Source organism: Esox lucius, chromosome 12 (genome assembly GCF_011004845.1).
Source record: "Esox lucius isolate fEsoLuc1 chromosome 12, fEsoLuc1.pri, whole genome shotgun sequence".
Classification (NCBI taxonomy): domain Eukaryota; kingdom Metazoa; phylum Chordata; class Actinopteri; order Esociformes; family Esocidae; genus Esox; species Esox lucius.
The window spans coordinates 17,295,197-17,310,702 of NC_047580.1; the positions used below are offsets into that span (position 1 = coordinate 17,295,197).

The 15,506-nt window shown below is 41.2% G+C and overlaps 1 protein-coding gene across 2 annotated transcripts; it reads right to left on the bottom strand.

Moving 5' to 3' along the window:
* Positions 1 to 491: 491 nt before the first annotated feature.
* On the bottom strand, positions 492 to 14,076 carry sdcbp2 (syndecan binding protein (syntenin) 2). 2 transcript variants are annotated; one of them, XM_020052065.2, is made up of 9 exons: positions 13,921 to 14,076; positions 9,908 to 9,959; positions 8,310 to 8,427; positions 5,155 to 5,255; positions 3,815 to 3,976; positions 3,098 to 3,273; positions 2,320 to 2,491; positions 2,151 to 2,242; positions 492 to 1,733 (listed from the first exon to the last, which is right to left on the bottom strand). In XM_020052065.2, exons 2-9 carry the CDS (start codon positions 9,956 to 9,958, stop codon positions 1,679 to 1,681), a joined length of 927 nt encoding a protein of 308 aa, XP_019907624.1. In that variant the 5' UTR covers position 9,959; positions 13,921 to 14,076; the 3' UTR covers positions 492 to 1,678. The 2 variants fall into 2 exon arrangements, with proteins under 2 accessions (XP_019907624.1, XP_010873834.1); XM_010875532.4 differs by having other exon boundaries at positions 3,815 to 3,979; positions 13,921 to 14,074.
* Positions 14,077 to 15,506: the final 1,430 nt, after the last annotated feature.

The following is a 15,506-nucleotide window of genomic DNA, read 5'->3' on the forward strand; positions in this document are numbered from 1 at the left end:
AGTTCTAGAACAACATCCAGGCATCGTTCTTTCAGGGAACACCTTGTATTTTCCAACATGACAATGCTAGACCACATACAGCATCAATTACAATGTCATGGCTGCATAGAAGAAGGATCCGGGTACTGAAATGGCCAGCCTGCAATCCAGATCTTTCACCCATAGAAAACATTTGGCACATCATAAAGAGGAAGGTGTGACAAAGAACACCTAAGACAGTTGAGCAACTAGAAGCCTGTATTAGACAAGATTGGGACAACATTCCTATTCATAAACTTGAGCAACTTGTCTCCTCACTCCCCAGACATTTGCAGTCTGTTATAGAAATTAAGAGGGGATGCCACACAGTGGTAAACATGGCCTTGTCCCTACTTTTTTGAGATGTTTTGGTGCCATGAAATTTAAAATAAACTTATTTTTCCCTTAAAGTGATACATTTTCTCAGTTCTATGTTGTATTCTGAATAAAATATTGAAATTTGAAAATTCCACATCATTGCATTCTGTTTTTATTCACAATTGTACAGTGTCCCAACATTTTTGGAATTGGGTTTGTATTGTCAGATGTCTAGAGAACTAGTTTATTTGCTATGAAATGTATCCAAAGCCAATAAACTACCTTTTACTCAAGGCAGAAGATGGGTGTTCTCCAATAAACATGAAGTTGATAATCTGTGGGACATATCCACTGTAAGCAAAGTTGGGACACTGCTATAACAAAATCCATGTGAACAGGAAAGGATTATTTATTTGTTTTACAATAACTATCTTGGCTATATAAAATGTTTGATTCTACCATTTACAGAATGACAGCTGCATGAAGTGATTATCAAAGATTATAAGAAGAAAAATACATCCAAACAACAGAAAAAGTAACAATCTAGTATTAAAAATGAATTCACTGATAAGGTCATAGTTTTCAGTCTGGCTGTGGACATCAAATCAAGGAGTAAAGAATTATATCCTCCAAACATAAAACCCACACCGAGCAAATTATTGATTGACCTCTACATACGTACATTAGTAACGTCAACGTGTTGATTACTCTCCGGAACAAACAAATCAATACCCAGGGTTAACGTAGTCTTGTTGACAGATTTTCTAATACATTTTGACTTGAATGATAACAAAACTTTAAAATGGTTACAAGAAAGACAACCTCTAACAGGAAGTGGAAAGTGCACTTAGTGGGTCCGCCCACCGTAATGTCCCAGCGGCATAAGGGAACAGGCTTATGAACAACCATTGGGTCATTGGCTTTTACAGCATTTTGACACAAAAGGTGACAGATCGAGCCAATACTCCATTTCCGTGTTCTTTGAGGAAGCACTGGATTTATGGTAGCATGCTTGGTATTAAAATAAAGGTTTACTTCGAATAATGTACATACATAACACGATGAATGTAATGACTGGCTACAATTAACATATAAAAAGACAAAACGTGTAAATACAGAAAGAAAAACAGATGCAAAAAATACACATTGAATAACAAAATATATGAACCATGGGAAATAGAAGGCGTCTTTAGATTGTTATGATGAAAGACGATGACTGTGATTGTGATACAAGAGGTTTTTCATTACAGAGACAGAGTTGAACCCATTGGACATTTGCGAATCCAGTGGGAACTCAGGAGATTGTAGAAATTCTGCAGGAGTCTTGGTAACATTCTGGTCTTCACACCTCAGGCACAGAGTGGTCCATAGCTGAACGCAGCAGACCACCGGACATTCTAAAAACCAAACACACAGAATTGCTTTACCCAAATGACAGCAAAATGACTGACTGGAGGAAAGTGTAATACTGCCACCAACTATGCAGATTATACTGTGAGGAAACAGAATTATTAAAACACCTACTCTGTAGTGCATTTCTTCTACATAGCTTGTTTCTGACAAAGACTTATGAATGGCAGAAAAAAGTTAAATTCTCATAAAAATCAAATCTGAAAATATCCCCACAAACAGCACTGATGGGCAATTTGGGAAGAAATAATAAATCATGTATCTAATACTATTACTAAAGGTATCATCTGTAATGAATGTAAAAAGTGTATACTATGACTAGAACTGATGGGATTAACATATAATAACTAGGAGAAAACAAGGAATGCGGTTAGCCTGTCAACTCGTGGCAGGGGGGGGGTTACCTCTTGATCATGTGTTCGTAGATGAACTTGGGCATGATGGTGATGGTCATGGCTGTAGGGGAGGTGGTCAGGATGTCCTTGATCTGAGGGTCCTGCAAATGAAGAAATAAAGCATGAACCTTCATCTTTGGGGAGAGTACTCGCTCGACACCTCCAGATCAAAGCTCACCTTGAGGCCGATAACATTCTGGCCATTGATTTCACAGATGTAGTGGTCGGTCAGGAGGCCGTTGCGAGCGGCTGAACCATCCTTGACCAGCGAGGTGATCTTGCCCATCTTGAAAATAAACCCGACGTGGCCGGAGCTGTCTTTGTGCATGGTGATGGTACGCTGGAATGGCCTGAAATCAGACAATATGAAGAGACACTTAAGCATTCACTATTGAATGTGGGCACTTAAAACAACACAGCCTCTGACCTAACACCAATCAAGCAGACTATACAGTGTGGTGACATGAACAGCAGGGGGAGTCAGGACAACAGTGTAATTAAAGCAGACCGTTTGCACTTGACTGAAGAAAAACTGAATTATTTTACTGTCCTTCTGTTGTTAAAGTTGTCTGACAAAACTAGCAATGTTGCATCAAAAATGTCATCAACTTTAAGCAGAGTTTCAAGCCAATGACTGGTTATAGGTCTGACTCAAGCCATCGGTTCCTGGGACATAACTAATGACTCCAGAAATAGTCAGAGGAAGTCAAATCCAGACTCAGTACAGTACATACATTTGTGAGCATGCCATTTGACAAGCCAGGTTACTGTTCTACTAATTTATTTTAAAAGCATTTCCTCTAAAAGGCCAAACATCCTGAAAAACAAAAACGTCATGAAATAATTCAGGAAACTAGAAGATTTCAGGCAACTCTGCGACCCTCTCTCTTTAGGGTTTTGGGGTGTCTCTGGTAAAGCTCTGTGTGACTTCGTAGTTATTTCATTCATCTCCTCACCTGTCCCGGACAATGAGTTCCATGCGGGTATCAGCAGCAACTTTCAAGGCTTTGTGGGCTTTGTCCAGACTCCAGCCAGCACAGTTCTTTCCGTTGATCTGGAGGACCTGGTCCCCGAAACGCAGGCCCCCCAGGGCAGCCGGGGAGTTGGCCTGAACCAGCTGGATAAACACGCCCTGAGGATGAAATACACGTGACTACCAGTCAGAGTCAACAGAGTCGAGTATGTGGCACCAAAGGTAAAGTTACACACCACTATGGCCAAACTATGGTTTTGTCGAAGAGAACAAAACAGGGAGGGAAAGGGACCTACCAGAATTTGCCTACCAAAAAAATGGCTGGAAGGTGTAGGCTGTGTTTGGAGGGTGTAGGCTGTGTCACATTAAACATATCTTATTATCGGTTTTCATTTTATACATTGACTCCTGTGCTGCAGTGTGTACATTGGCTTTAGGGTGAAAATTCATTTGTGTTTTAACTGAACAGAAGTGACTTCATTGTTTAAGTAATTAGCTGTCCATGTTTCAGCAACACCATCACACTTGAATTGAACCCAAAAACCAACTAGGAAGGCTAGTCTTTTGAGAGCAAGCAATTTGAAGCAAACGCTACATCAACAGGAAGTAGTGGACTGTGCCACCCTCCTCTTAGTCACTACTGACATACCATTGTTCCGGTGCGGTCTTAACTGTGCGTAAGGCCATCAGAATGACTCACATTGTCGATAGCTCTCAGCCTCAGGCCAACCTTCCCATCCTGGTCCTTGCAGAGAATCACCTCACGGATGCCAGGGCGAATCTCTGCCCTCCGAATTCCCACATCTGACCCCGTCACGGGACGTACCATGCCAGTGATGCCCGTGCCTGACTGCACCGCCAGCTGCTGTACAAGGAGAGAGACCGAGACAACTTCTAGATAAATAGGGCAAAGACTGGAAGAGAGATTGTAACGGTGGAATGTAAAGTTACGTGAATAAGCCATGGAGACGGACTGGAATGTTATTCCCTATCACCTCTACTTGCTAAGCCAGGGGGACTTAACAACCAACCCCTCCTTAACCCCTAGATCTTTAGACGTTACATTCCAGTTTTCAAAACCACGTTACAAAACCAGCCCTGTGTTGTTTGACAGATTCGAGGATTGTTCTTGTTGCTGTTCTAATATTAATGAGAAACCTAGCGGTTACAATAGAGGCGAGCGTGAAAACTCACCCACAACCCCACACCCACAGGATGAAGGAGCAGAGCCCCCAAACACCCACTCACATTCACATTCCCAGCTGCTGGGGAATTACTAAGTAGGTCTCCACTGAACAGCTGAAAGTCTTGTTGTTAAATACTTTTAAAGGGATTTGAGGAACTTGATAGTTATTTATGACAGCCCACCATAATGTTTTGTTTGCTAAACGTATTTCTCTACGTATCATATCTAGCGAGACTGAATATGAACTTAACACAGCCAAAACTATTTCCTGGCATAAACATTTTCATTTTTCAATGACATTGATGTATTGTATCAATGACATTGATGTATTGTATCAATGACATTGATGTATTGTATCAATGACATTGATGTATTGTATCAATGACATTGATGTAATGTATCAATGACATTGATGTAATAACTATCAATGTATATGACGATAACTGACTTTTTTGTCAAGTGAAAAGATGAGAATCGTGGAAACCCCTCCTTTTTTACTAACCAAGGGGTTTTGTTCCAGCCTATATTACCCCAAATAGCATGCATGGATGCGTACTTCAAAAATCCACTAGAAATGGTCGCAATATAAACAGTTTTATTTTAGGCTTACTATAACGCAGCTACTGAAGGTTGTAGCCAGCAAAGTTTTTGTGTAACCAGAACAAATCCTAATGCATAACTTGCTTTGACGAGTTTCGAAAGCGGGACCCAATGGTTGCAGGTCTGCGTCTCAAACCACTACGCTATTTAACAAAGGGCAGTCAGTCAGTCAATCCCTCATACCAACAACAAGCAGGCATATATTCGCCTCCATCTCAGCACCAAACTGAAGGCCCAGTAACCACGGTACTTACATTGTCTGCCACGGGCACCAGGGCCAGGTTCCTCTGCACCTCATCACTGTTAAGGCTCAGACCCATGTATTCACCCAGCTCCTCCAGGTTAGGGTACAGGGCTAGGAGAGAACACAATAACACATATCACTGGACAGACTTGGCCAATGCAAATCCTGACTCCTAGGTGTGCAAAGGTGAACTAGACCACAGCGGATGCGGTCATTATAGAGCCATGCTGACCTGACCTTAAAGGACCACACTTCTGGTGTCAACCAGACTAACCACGAGGGGCCTTCAGGTACTGGTCAAACGAAAAAGGGAATTTGACCAAACCATCACTTCAGCATTAAATATACTACTAAAATTAACTTGCAGCTTTGAAAAGAATCAAAAAACCCAAACCAGAAATGATACTGAACCTCCCACATTACTGTAACTTGTTGAAAACCACATTTATTTTCAGAATTAGCAATAGGCACTCAATATGATGGGTGGGGTCCATGGGAGTCAGGACACAACATGGGTCCTGTTCAGTCACACTGACCACTGGAGGAAGCGGGGTCATGTCTGGAGCTGCCCTGTCCCGCTGTTGTGGATGAATGCTGCTAACAACATGGCTGCTGTGCCTTGGTAAAGTTCCTGGCTCAGAGAAAAAAGGCTCCCTTTCTGTGGTTCTCTATGCCTGACCTGAGACACTTTTCTTCGTAGGAGAAACCTAGGTCAGCCTGCCATCTTAGTATAAAGAGAATGGAGCGCCGTCGCAACAGCAATGCAAACAAGGTGAGTGAATTCAGGGGCAAACTCACAGTGGAGTTCAGTAACTCCAGAAAAAGGAGGGAATTAAAACCATTTTTAAGATGCAGCATTTCTGGTAAAATAACTCACATGATCGACACAAAAAGAGAACATCCTCCCACACAGACCACAGATGCTGTTTGGGAGGATTTGCAGACTGTGATTCACCCAACTACCGCCTACATCAATCATTACAACAGCTCTTTCAGTCACACTGTAACAAATACAACAGCAACAACCACCCACACAATGCCCAGACCACCCACTTCACTTGGTTAACACATACCCATTTCTTTCATTAACATGCACACATTGACATGGTGGAATCTGCTATAGCTCCCAGAGCTACGGTGCTCAGCCGTGCCTCAGGATAAAATGCAGTCTCAGAGTCACTCATCCCCTTTCCACTGACCTCAACCCGGACCTTTCTGGATCCCCAGGGCCGATCCTGACATGTAGTGGCAATGAACTGACACAAACATTGACTGGAGGAAGTATTCAATTCCCTCTACTTTTCCCACATTTTGTCACATCAGAAGGTGGGACTAAAATGTGTCTTACCCCACTGTACTGGACTAACAAAGCATGACTCCACAATGTGCAGGTTTTAAGGCTTGGTATGAAGGGGGTATAAAATATCTTAATCACATAAGAATTCTGTTCTTAATAATATTATTTGTAACATACATATTTGCCAGTGATTTCAGCTATTGGGTAAGATTAAGGTTTGCGCACCTGTATTGTACAATATTTAATATTACTATTTAAAATGTACCTTATGGTCTGTTCCCACCAAAGTTCTTTGACATTATGTAATACTATGTGTAGATTCAGGATGTAACAAAAAATGTGGAAAAAATTAATGGGTTGAATCCTTTCTAAAAGCTGAGTACAGTAAAGGCTGGGGCTTTATCCATGGCCTGGTTTCCAGGAAACAAATCTTTAATTTATAGTGAAACTCTTTATAGGACAACTGATAAATGTAAACAAGTGTTGCTACAAGTTGAACTTGGTGTGGCCAAAAAATACTAATCATTAAAATAAGCTGATCCATCATAAGTGCTGTGAAATAAAGATTTGAATCGAGAAAGCCGATTTGAAAGCAGCATCATATCACCTTTTCACCTTTCATCAGAAACATACTCCCACCAAAAACAAAAGGGTGTCCATCTATCCCCACAGTCTTACTATTCCTTGCCAGGAATAGTAAGACTATAAAGCACTTTGTAACAACTGCAGATTTTAAAAAGGGTTCATTAAATAAAATGACTGATAAACTATGTTAAAGTTCCCCCAGGTGGTGTTTAGAAAAATTTATAAAAGTTCTTAACATTGTTCATAACACGCACAGGCTGAAGTTTAATTGAGAAAGAGAGCGACAGGGATATTTGGAAAAAAAATTAATAAATGAAGAGAATCTAAGGAAGAAATATAAAAAGGGAATGGATCGAGGAAGGATTCAGAAATGACAAGAATTGATTGAATGAAGTAAGAGGAGGAAGCTGAGTTAGGGCTGTGCAGACTCAGTGACTCGTTTCCGGTCCACCCCCTTCAGGCCTGAGGAGAAAGAAAATAAAACACCCCCACCAGCCCTGTTGCCAGGCTAGAAATATCCATGGCAACCCTGGCTACACTGAGGGGGAGGGGGGCACAAAAGCCCAGAGGACCTCCCATCCTGAGAGAGAACCAGAGGGGAAGAGAGTGAAAGATAATAGAATGAATGAAAAACAGCAGAAACATACTTTCCTCTCCCTGGGCCCCCTGTCCATCTTCCTTGTTCCTTTTTTCTCACACTCCTGCATTTTCTCTCTCCCTCTATTGGCCTCTGCTCCTTCTTTATCTCCCCGCCCCTGTATCAGGCTCTCTCTCCCAACCTATCAGGCTCTCTCTCCCTCGTTCTGTCTAAGAACAGACTGAAGAGAGATCCACAGAGTAGGAGCAGAGGCTGAGCTGAGGGTAAGGCAATTTACTTCCTGGTAGGCCCAAGACCCCATATCAACTCCCTTCCTCTCACTATGCATGTCTTTATCTCACCCCAATACAATGACAGACTATAGAGAGGACAAGCCTTTAACTTCAAACAACAGACTGATTCACAGAAGACCCACCACAGTGACGGAAACCAAGAAATGAAAGGACGAGTAGACAAAAAGTGAGATATCAAGACCCGTGTTCACAACGCATCTCAGAGTAGGATTGGTGACCCAGGATCAGGTCTATCAATTTAGTTATGACGGAAATGATTAAACTGATCCCAGAGCAGAGGTCCCACTGGGAACATTTCTTGGTACATTGGGTCCTGGTCTGGAGGCAGGGAACGGAGAACGAATAAAATATGGTAAATAGTCTTTAATATGTGGTACAGGTCAGGGACTCACTTGATGATGGCATACCGAGCCCAGCAGCCTGCGGCTGGTAGGTCCCCTCAGCAATGGCTGGATAGTGGCCCTCAGCAATGGCTGGGGAGGAGATTGTATGGGCAAACTGGGCTTGGGCCTAGGGGGAAAGAAACAGTAGAGATGTGAATTAAGTTGCCATACTTAAACTAAATACAAATGCAGTAGTAACGATTAAACTACAACATGCAGTGGCTCGCAAATGTATTTAGTACTGTGGACTTCCCAATATTTTATGAAGTTAAAACATTAAATCAAGATTGGAGTTTTTGCCAAAGATTAACATAAAAAAAGTCCAAAGAATGTCAGTGAACAGTTTACAAATTGTACACAACAGGAAATAATTTACTGCATAAGTATTGCTTTATCAGCAATTATAGCCATGAGACTTTCGCTACCAGTGTTGCAAATCTGGACAAATCTATTCTTGTCAATTCTTCTTCACAAAATTGCTCAAGGTCTGGCAAGTTGGATGGGTACATCCTATTTACGCATTTTCTAAATTGGATTGATGTCCAACCTGTGTTTTGTATGGCAAATGACCTGCTGGAAGAAGAATCTTCTTCCACGTCTCTTATAGACTTCTCTTTCAGGATTTTTCTGTATTTTTCTGCTTGCATTTTGCCCTGTACCACTACAAGCTTTCCAGGCCCTAGTGTTCAGGCCAGGCCTTCCAGTTGGTTTGGCAAAATGTATGTGTTTTTTTTGGGGGGGTTTTCACCCAGCAATGGCCTTCTACTTGCCATTCTCCTAATATTACAGTATGCATAGTCGCCCAGCTCAGCCGTGGAAGCCTAAAACCTTTGCAGAGTTCCAACAGGCCTCTTGGTTGGCCTCCCTGAGTAGTGCTCTCCTTGCTCGCTTTCTCAGTTTGAGGACAGCATTCTGCTGTGCTATATAGTGCATTTCTTAAAAATAGACTTTACAGTGCTTCGGGGATATTGAAGGCCTTGGAAATATTCTAATATTCCACCCCTGATTGGTGCCTTCGAAGAACCTCATTCCGGACTGGCTTTGAATGTTCCTCCGTCATTACAATGTAGTTTTTGTCAGGAATTGTACGAACTTTGGAAGCTCCCAAAAACAGCTGTATTTAATGAAATATGGCAAAAAGATTTTTTTTGCCTCACAACTTTTCACTACCATTGCGTTTTTCAGTGGCAAACCCCCATAATTAAATCCATTTAGATTTCATTTAAAGATACAATGGGGTGAATTATTTTGAGATTCACTCTAAATACAATTTGTAAGAACAGCTATCTCACTGTTCTTGGAGTGGAAAAAAAACAGGAAAGGAAAAAAGTCATCTTACAATACACATCTGGATCAATACCCATTACAATACTTAGGCTATTTGGAAGACAAAGCATTAAGTAGATTGTGTGGTGTAATGGATCGTGGAACTCAGTCAGAAACTAAAGAGCACAGCTCACATTTTTCTTCCTCTCTTTTAACATGGACACAATTTCATAAAAGGTTCATATTTGTTTAAGCATTGGTGTTAGCAGGAAAAGCACTTAATCAGAAAAGTATAAAAAAGGTAATGGTGAAATATTCTGTCAGATACTGGATCTGCCTACCTTCATGACCTTGTCCACCTTAAGATCCTCAAGGGATGGATACAGAGACATTCTGTGGAAAAATACAAAAGAAACCATTTTAGTATAAAGAATAAAAATGTCCACCATAATTTACCAATAAATTCATTAAATATCCTACAATGTGATTTTCTGGAATTTTGTTTCTCATTTTGTCTCTCATAGTTGAAGTGTACCTATGATGGAAATTACAGGCCTCTCATCTTTTTAAGTGGGAGAACTTGCACAATTGGTGGTTGACTAAATACTTTTTTGCCGCACTGTATTTATCAGCTAGGCATGTTCTAGAACTAACATTTTGAAACTGTACAATATGGGCTAAGGCTTAAGGTAACAGTCATAACAGAGAGCAGGAAGAACGTGTTGACAATCAAACACCAAGCCATATCCTCCAGGAATGGTTTTAAATAGGAATGCACTGATCCAATACCGGAAAAAAATACAGGATCGTGTATTGGCAACAGCAATGAGCCAATGCCAAAAAAACAGCTTAATAGCAAGCCTACCAGTTCGGTTTGAACAGCCTTTCCTTTCAGTTTCATTTTAAACGGATTAGCCAGACGATCTACTAAAGCGCATAACGTTATTCTAGTGTCACTCTGTTCAAGTTGTCATTGGATGACAAGCTAAATGTGCCAATACACATGGAATATTATGACTATAAGCAAATAACTACAATGTTTGTCACAGCCCTAGTTCACTGCAGTGACTTATTTGTCCAATACATAAACTTTCCAGCTCTACATTGCTAAAGAATTTTGACAAACGCCTTACTCTACCTTGGAGTTTATATTAACATATCTGAATAAGATTTGATGTTGTAAAATTATGCAAGTTCTAAAAAATTTAGAAAGTTGTTAATAAAAAAAAAAGTTGTCATGCTAAATATTTAAGGCAATAACAGCACGTTAATAAATGAAAATAGCAGCATCGGATTGGTGCTCGTTATTTAACTCAGTGAAATATGTGATAAGCCTGACATGATCTGTGGTGTGACGCACTAAGAGTGAGTCCGTGCTCTCGCAACGCTGGTAACAAGGAAGCAGTCGTGGAAATCACATCACATGACAGGAAAATGGAGCAAAGCTAATGGCAGAGCTCTAATTGAATAGTAAGGGGAAATTCCCTTTCACTGGAATTGGTTCACCAGGGATAATGAGTAGCTGAGAGCTCACTCACACCCATTAGAAAGAGAAGAGGAAGAACATGAAACCAAGAGAGGGAGGGAAAAGGAACATGAAACCTCGAGAAAGGGAATGACAGAGTGGCTCACATGGCCTTGTACACCCCATTCAGGAAACAGTAGAAATCAGCTGTAGCACAGGGCAGAGCAGCCACTCACCTGGTCTCTATACTTCACAGAAAAGACCATGCGGACGTCAGAGCCCTGTCACTTAAAACGTACTCCTTGCTTTTCACGACAACGGCTTCTGCAATTCTGTTTAATTTGCTCCTGAACACAAATACGAATGTCACAGTGGATTGCTAAGTAAATCTTAGAATGTCAAAATGGGAAGTGATTTAAGCAACTCTAAGAGCGGCAATGATGTTTACTGAGAGTAGTGGAATAAACAAAAAGACTGGTCAGCCCTCGCCACAGACGGGATACTACAGCAGCAGGCGTATCCAGATTTCACACCTGTGGCTAAAAACAAGAAGCAGCCTCTCCTCTGGGGGCACCATCAGCAACTGGAGAGTGGAAAAACATGGTTCGACCGTCCGGTTCACTGTCATGTTGATGGCATCATTTGGCATTAGCTGCATGACTCCCTGATGCCAGGCTGAGGCGGTATAATGGTGTGGGTAATGCTTTCCTGGCACGTTAGGTCCCTTAATAACACCAATTGGGCAACGTTCCAACACCAAAGCATATCACCAATTGGGCAATGTTTGAACAACAACGGGTATCTGAAGATTGTTGTTAATCAGTGATTTCTGTGGTTCCTTAGGCACTTCTCTATTACCAATAGTGACACATGTCACAAGATGTGCTGTATGCTAGGAACAGGAAATAGGAACTAAGAGGTAAGCAATGATACACTGAACACCATGAGCGTGGTTCGTGACGAGACCCAAATGTACACAACCACATCACAAAGCAAATGTAACAAACAACACTCCTACACATGTACAAACTCAACACTTCAACGGCGATGCAAAATTAACACATTCCCACATACCAGCACTGACAAACTACTCATTATGCATACAACCAAATCTTTATTCCTCTACAACAACATATTAGACAACCCCACTAACACATTCCTAACAAGCTGGCACTACTTCACAGTAAAATGGATAATCCCCCTGAGCCAAGCTAAACATGCCAACCACAATCACATCACTGATAAATGTCCCACTCAGCCACAGACCTCACTATGCTGGGGCGACAAGTACTCAATTCACTGGGCACAAAGACACGTTCCATGTTTCCATCAAAGTGTTTGTTTTCAGATACATGAGCTAGGAAATTCCCAGGTAAAGAGGGGCAGAGTCTTGGAATAAAATAACCTTATTTTTAGCCTGCTTAACATCCTTCAGTCACTCTTAGGTATTGTTTGTTTACTGGGGTTTGGTCTTGCCACTATAATATGTCCAGCACTAATTTACCCTAAATACATTGTCCCAATACATGAGGAATGTTATCCCCATGGCAATGTATTCTGGTCTACTGACATGGTATAGAAAGTGGGTTGGGCTAATCATGGTCACAGGGTGTGGGGATGGTGGGGGACAAGGAAGACTATGGCAATCATCACAAGGTCTGTTGTTACGCATGTAGGAACTGTTTCACATCTACAGCAGCACTCTGCAAGCATTGCCCCTTCTCTTTCAAACAGATCATACCATGTTGTTGATATAGACCCAGGTGCCTACGTAGAATCTGTGCAGTCAGTTCTCTCTTTGTTTTCCATTTTGGTTGCCATGGGCCTTATAAAGGTAGTAGTGCTAACCCCATTTGGTCGAGTAATCAATGTGAGAACGTTTCATTGAAATTCTCAATGTGGGGATAACAGTTAATCAATTTTCCGAGCATGATTAACTTTATAATTTAGATTAATATTTCTCGCTGATATGAACGTCAAGTTTCATACCTTTTTCCAAGTGCGAGTCAAATTTGCGTTTAGAAAGCTCATCGGTTGAGCGTCTTCATATTTATTCCAGTTATTTAACCAGGTAAACCAGCTGAACACCAATTCCAATTTTAAATGAGAACAGAACAACGCATAGAGCTAACTAAATAATGTCGACACCCTCAGATGACTCATGGAGGTGAAAGGACCAGTGTACTGAAGTCATAAAAGGGCTAAAGCTAGTGTGACGTTTTAAATTTTCCAGGTTGCTTTAAGAAATCATGTGTTGTCAAGAGTTTACAGTCAGCTGCACTACACTACAACCTACTAAAGTTCCCATGGCTTGCCTAAATGAAAAAAAGTATGCCATATGGACGGCACATAATATATTTGATAGCTACCAAGCCAATGTGTCTAGTTAGCTTTATATGCTGAATAGCTAAAATTGTAGTACAGATAAGTAGCTTACCTAACGTTATCAGCAAGATAACTAAATGTACAGTACATAACTGTACTGTAGTTCTCTAAATAATTATTTGGTTGTGCGGCTAAATGAGAAAACTGGTTTTAGTTCGAGTGCTAGCTAGCCAACTTATTTGTTAACTAAATCAGAGTGTACCAAGGGGTAATACAGTACGATATCCTTTCCTTATTTGTTTTTCTATAATTGGCTATCGTACATGTTCATCTTGGCTAACAATAGTGAATTCTTTAATGACTTGGCTTCACTGTGTCCAGTTACCTAATTAGCAAACCTTTCGCTAGTTAAGCTAAGGGCTAGCTTTTTCTAGCTAACATTAGCTACCAGCCAGCTGTCTGACCAAAGTCTTGGGTCTTAACTAGAAAGGAGAAAGCTGGTTACGCTAACTGACGGAATCTGAATGGGAGATGTGATCGTAGTATGTAAGTACATAAACTCACCTTAAAAGTTGCAGGTGTCAATAAATCAAAATAAATCCCAGAATATTGTTCGGAAACACTTCGGATTCCCTTCTCTTTATTTGCTTCGCACTTCGAAAGAGTCTGAGCCACCCTTAATTTCCTGGTCGAACTCAGGTCTATCACTGGTGACGTAAGAAAATCCTCGCCTATAGGCTGCTGTTTTTTCTCCTCGCCACGTTCCTCGTCTCCTCGAAACTACCTTATGATGCACAAATGATTGTACAGAACAGAGCCGACAAACAGGATACACCTGTCAAGAAAATAGTATCAAGACTTTTGGGGCTATATGTAAAAACTGTGTACACTCCTACTCTCAAATGTTTTCTGACCTGTAGATTCTTCCAATTGAAACTATTATACAAAATAGTTGCAACACATTTTTGTATTACGGTATCACAGCAAGACAGAGTCAATTGTAAAATGGTAGTGTACTGGGAAAGGTGGTTAAATCTCTGGAATTTGGAGGGATGGAGTTAAAAGAAACGTGTTGGGTGTTCGAGTTGCTTTTGGGTTTAGGCATTATGAATTAAGGTGAGGTGTTTGTGTAGGTATGCAAATCTGGATCAGGGTGTGTAAGCATAAGTGAGTGTAGGTATGTGTGTGTATATATATAATATATACACACACATACCTACCTACACCCAGGTGCTGTAATAAAATCAGAAGGTGCCTCAAAGATTTCAGTTTGTTTTTCAATTGAATTGTTTACATTATAGGTCACATTAATAGTGGAAAAAGTTCTGACATGGTTTATCTTTGTCTCATTGTTTTAAATCACAAAAACCTGGCATTTTAACAGGGGTTGTAGACTTTTTATATCCCCTGTATATATATACACACACACACATACCGATCAGCCATAACATTATGACCACCTGCCTAATATTGTGTAGACCCCTGTCAATGGTATGTTATGGACTCCACTAGACCTCTGAAGATGTGCTGTGTTATCCGGCACCAAGACATTAGCAACAGATCCTTCTAGTCCTGTATTTTGTGAGATGGGGCCTAAATGGATCGGACCTGTCTGTCCAGCACATCCCACAGATGCTCGATTGGATCGCTTACCATGTGTTCTCCAGGTAAGTGACACACACTCACCCGGCCATCCACGTGATGTAAAAGGTGATTTATCAAACCAGGCCAGGTGCCATGATAACGAGATTATCAGTGTGAGTCACTCCACCTGTCAGTGATCATCAGAGGCGTCGTTAGGCCTGGGCGTCCGTGGCTACAGGCCCGGATCTTTTATGAATAGCCCTGGATCTCAAATTGACCCCAACATTTTTTTGATAAATTTATCTATAGCTCCGATCACGCATTATGACAATGTAGACATGTAGATGACACACTGAGCCTTGAATGTATTGTGATCTTGGCAATGCCTCTGGTGGTAATAATGATATGGCTCATCGGTGTATACAGGGGCGTTGGACTGGGGGGAAAAGGGGTACTAAGTATATAGGGCCCTAATATGTAGAGGGGCCCTCAAAAATGTTTGAATCTTGAATAAAGTGGGGAGGGGCCCTCAGAGACCGCCTATGTACAGGGCCCAGAATTTTGTG

What these genes read in the sequence shown, in the direction of transcription:
- sdcbp2 (XM_010875532.4), bottom strand. Translation starts at nt 9,958, where the DNA reads ATGTCTCTGTATCCATCCCTTGAGGATCTTAAGGTGGACAAGGTCATG. An exon ending in GGCTGAGAGCTATCGACAAT is followed by an intron (nt 3,274 to 3,814) that starts GTGAGTCATTCT and finishes TTTCATCCTCAG; the next exon opens with GGCGTGTTTATCCAGCTGGT. An exon ending in TACGAACACATGATCAAGAG is followed by an intron (nt 1,734 to 2,150) that starts GTAACCCCCCCC and finishes TTTGGTTTTTAG; the next exon opens with AATGTCCGGTGGTCTGCTGC.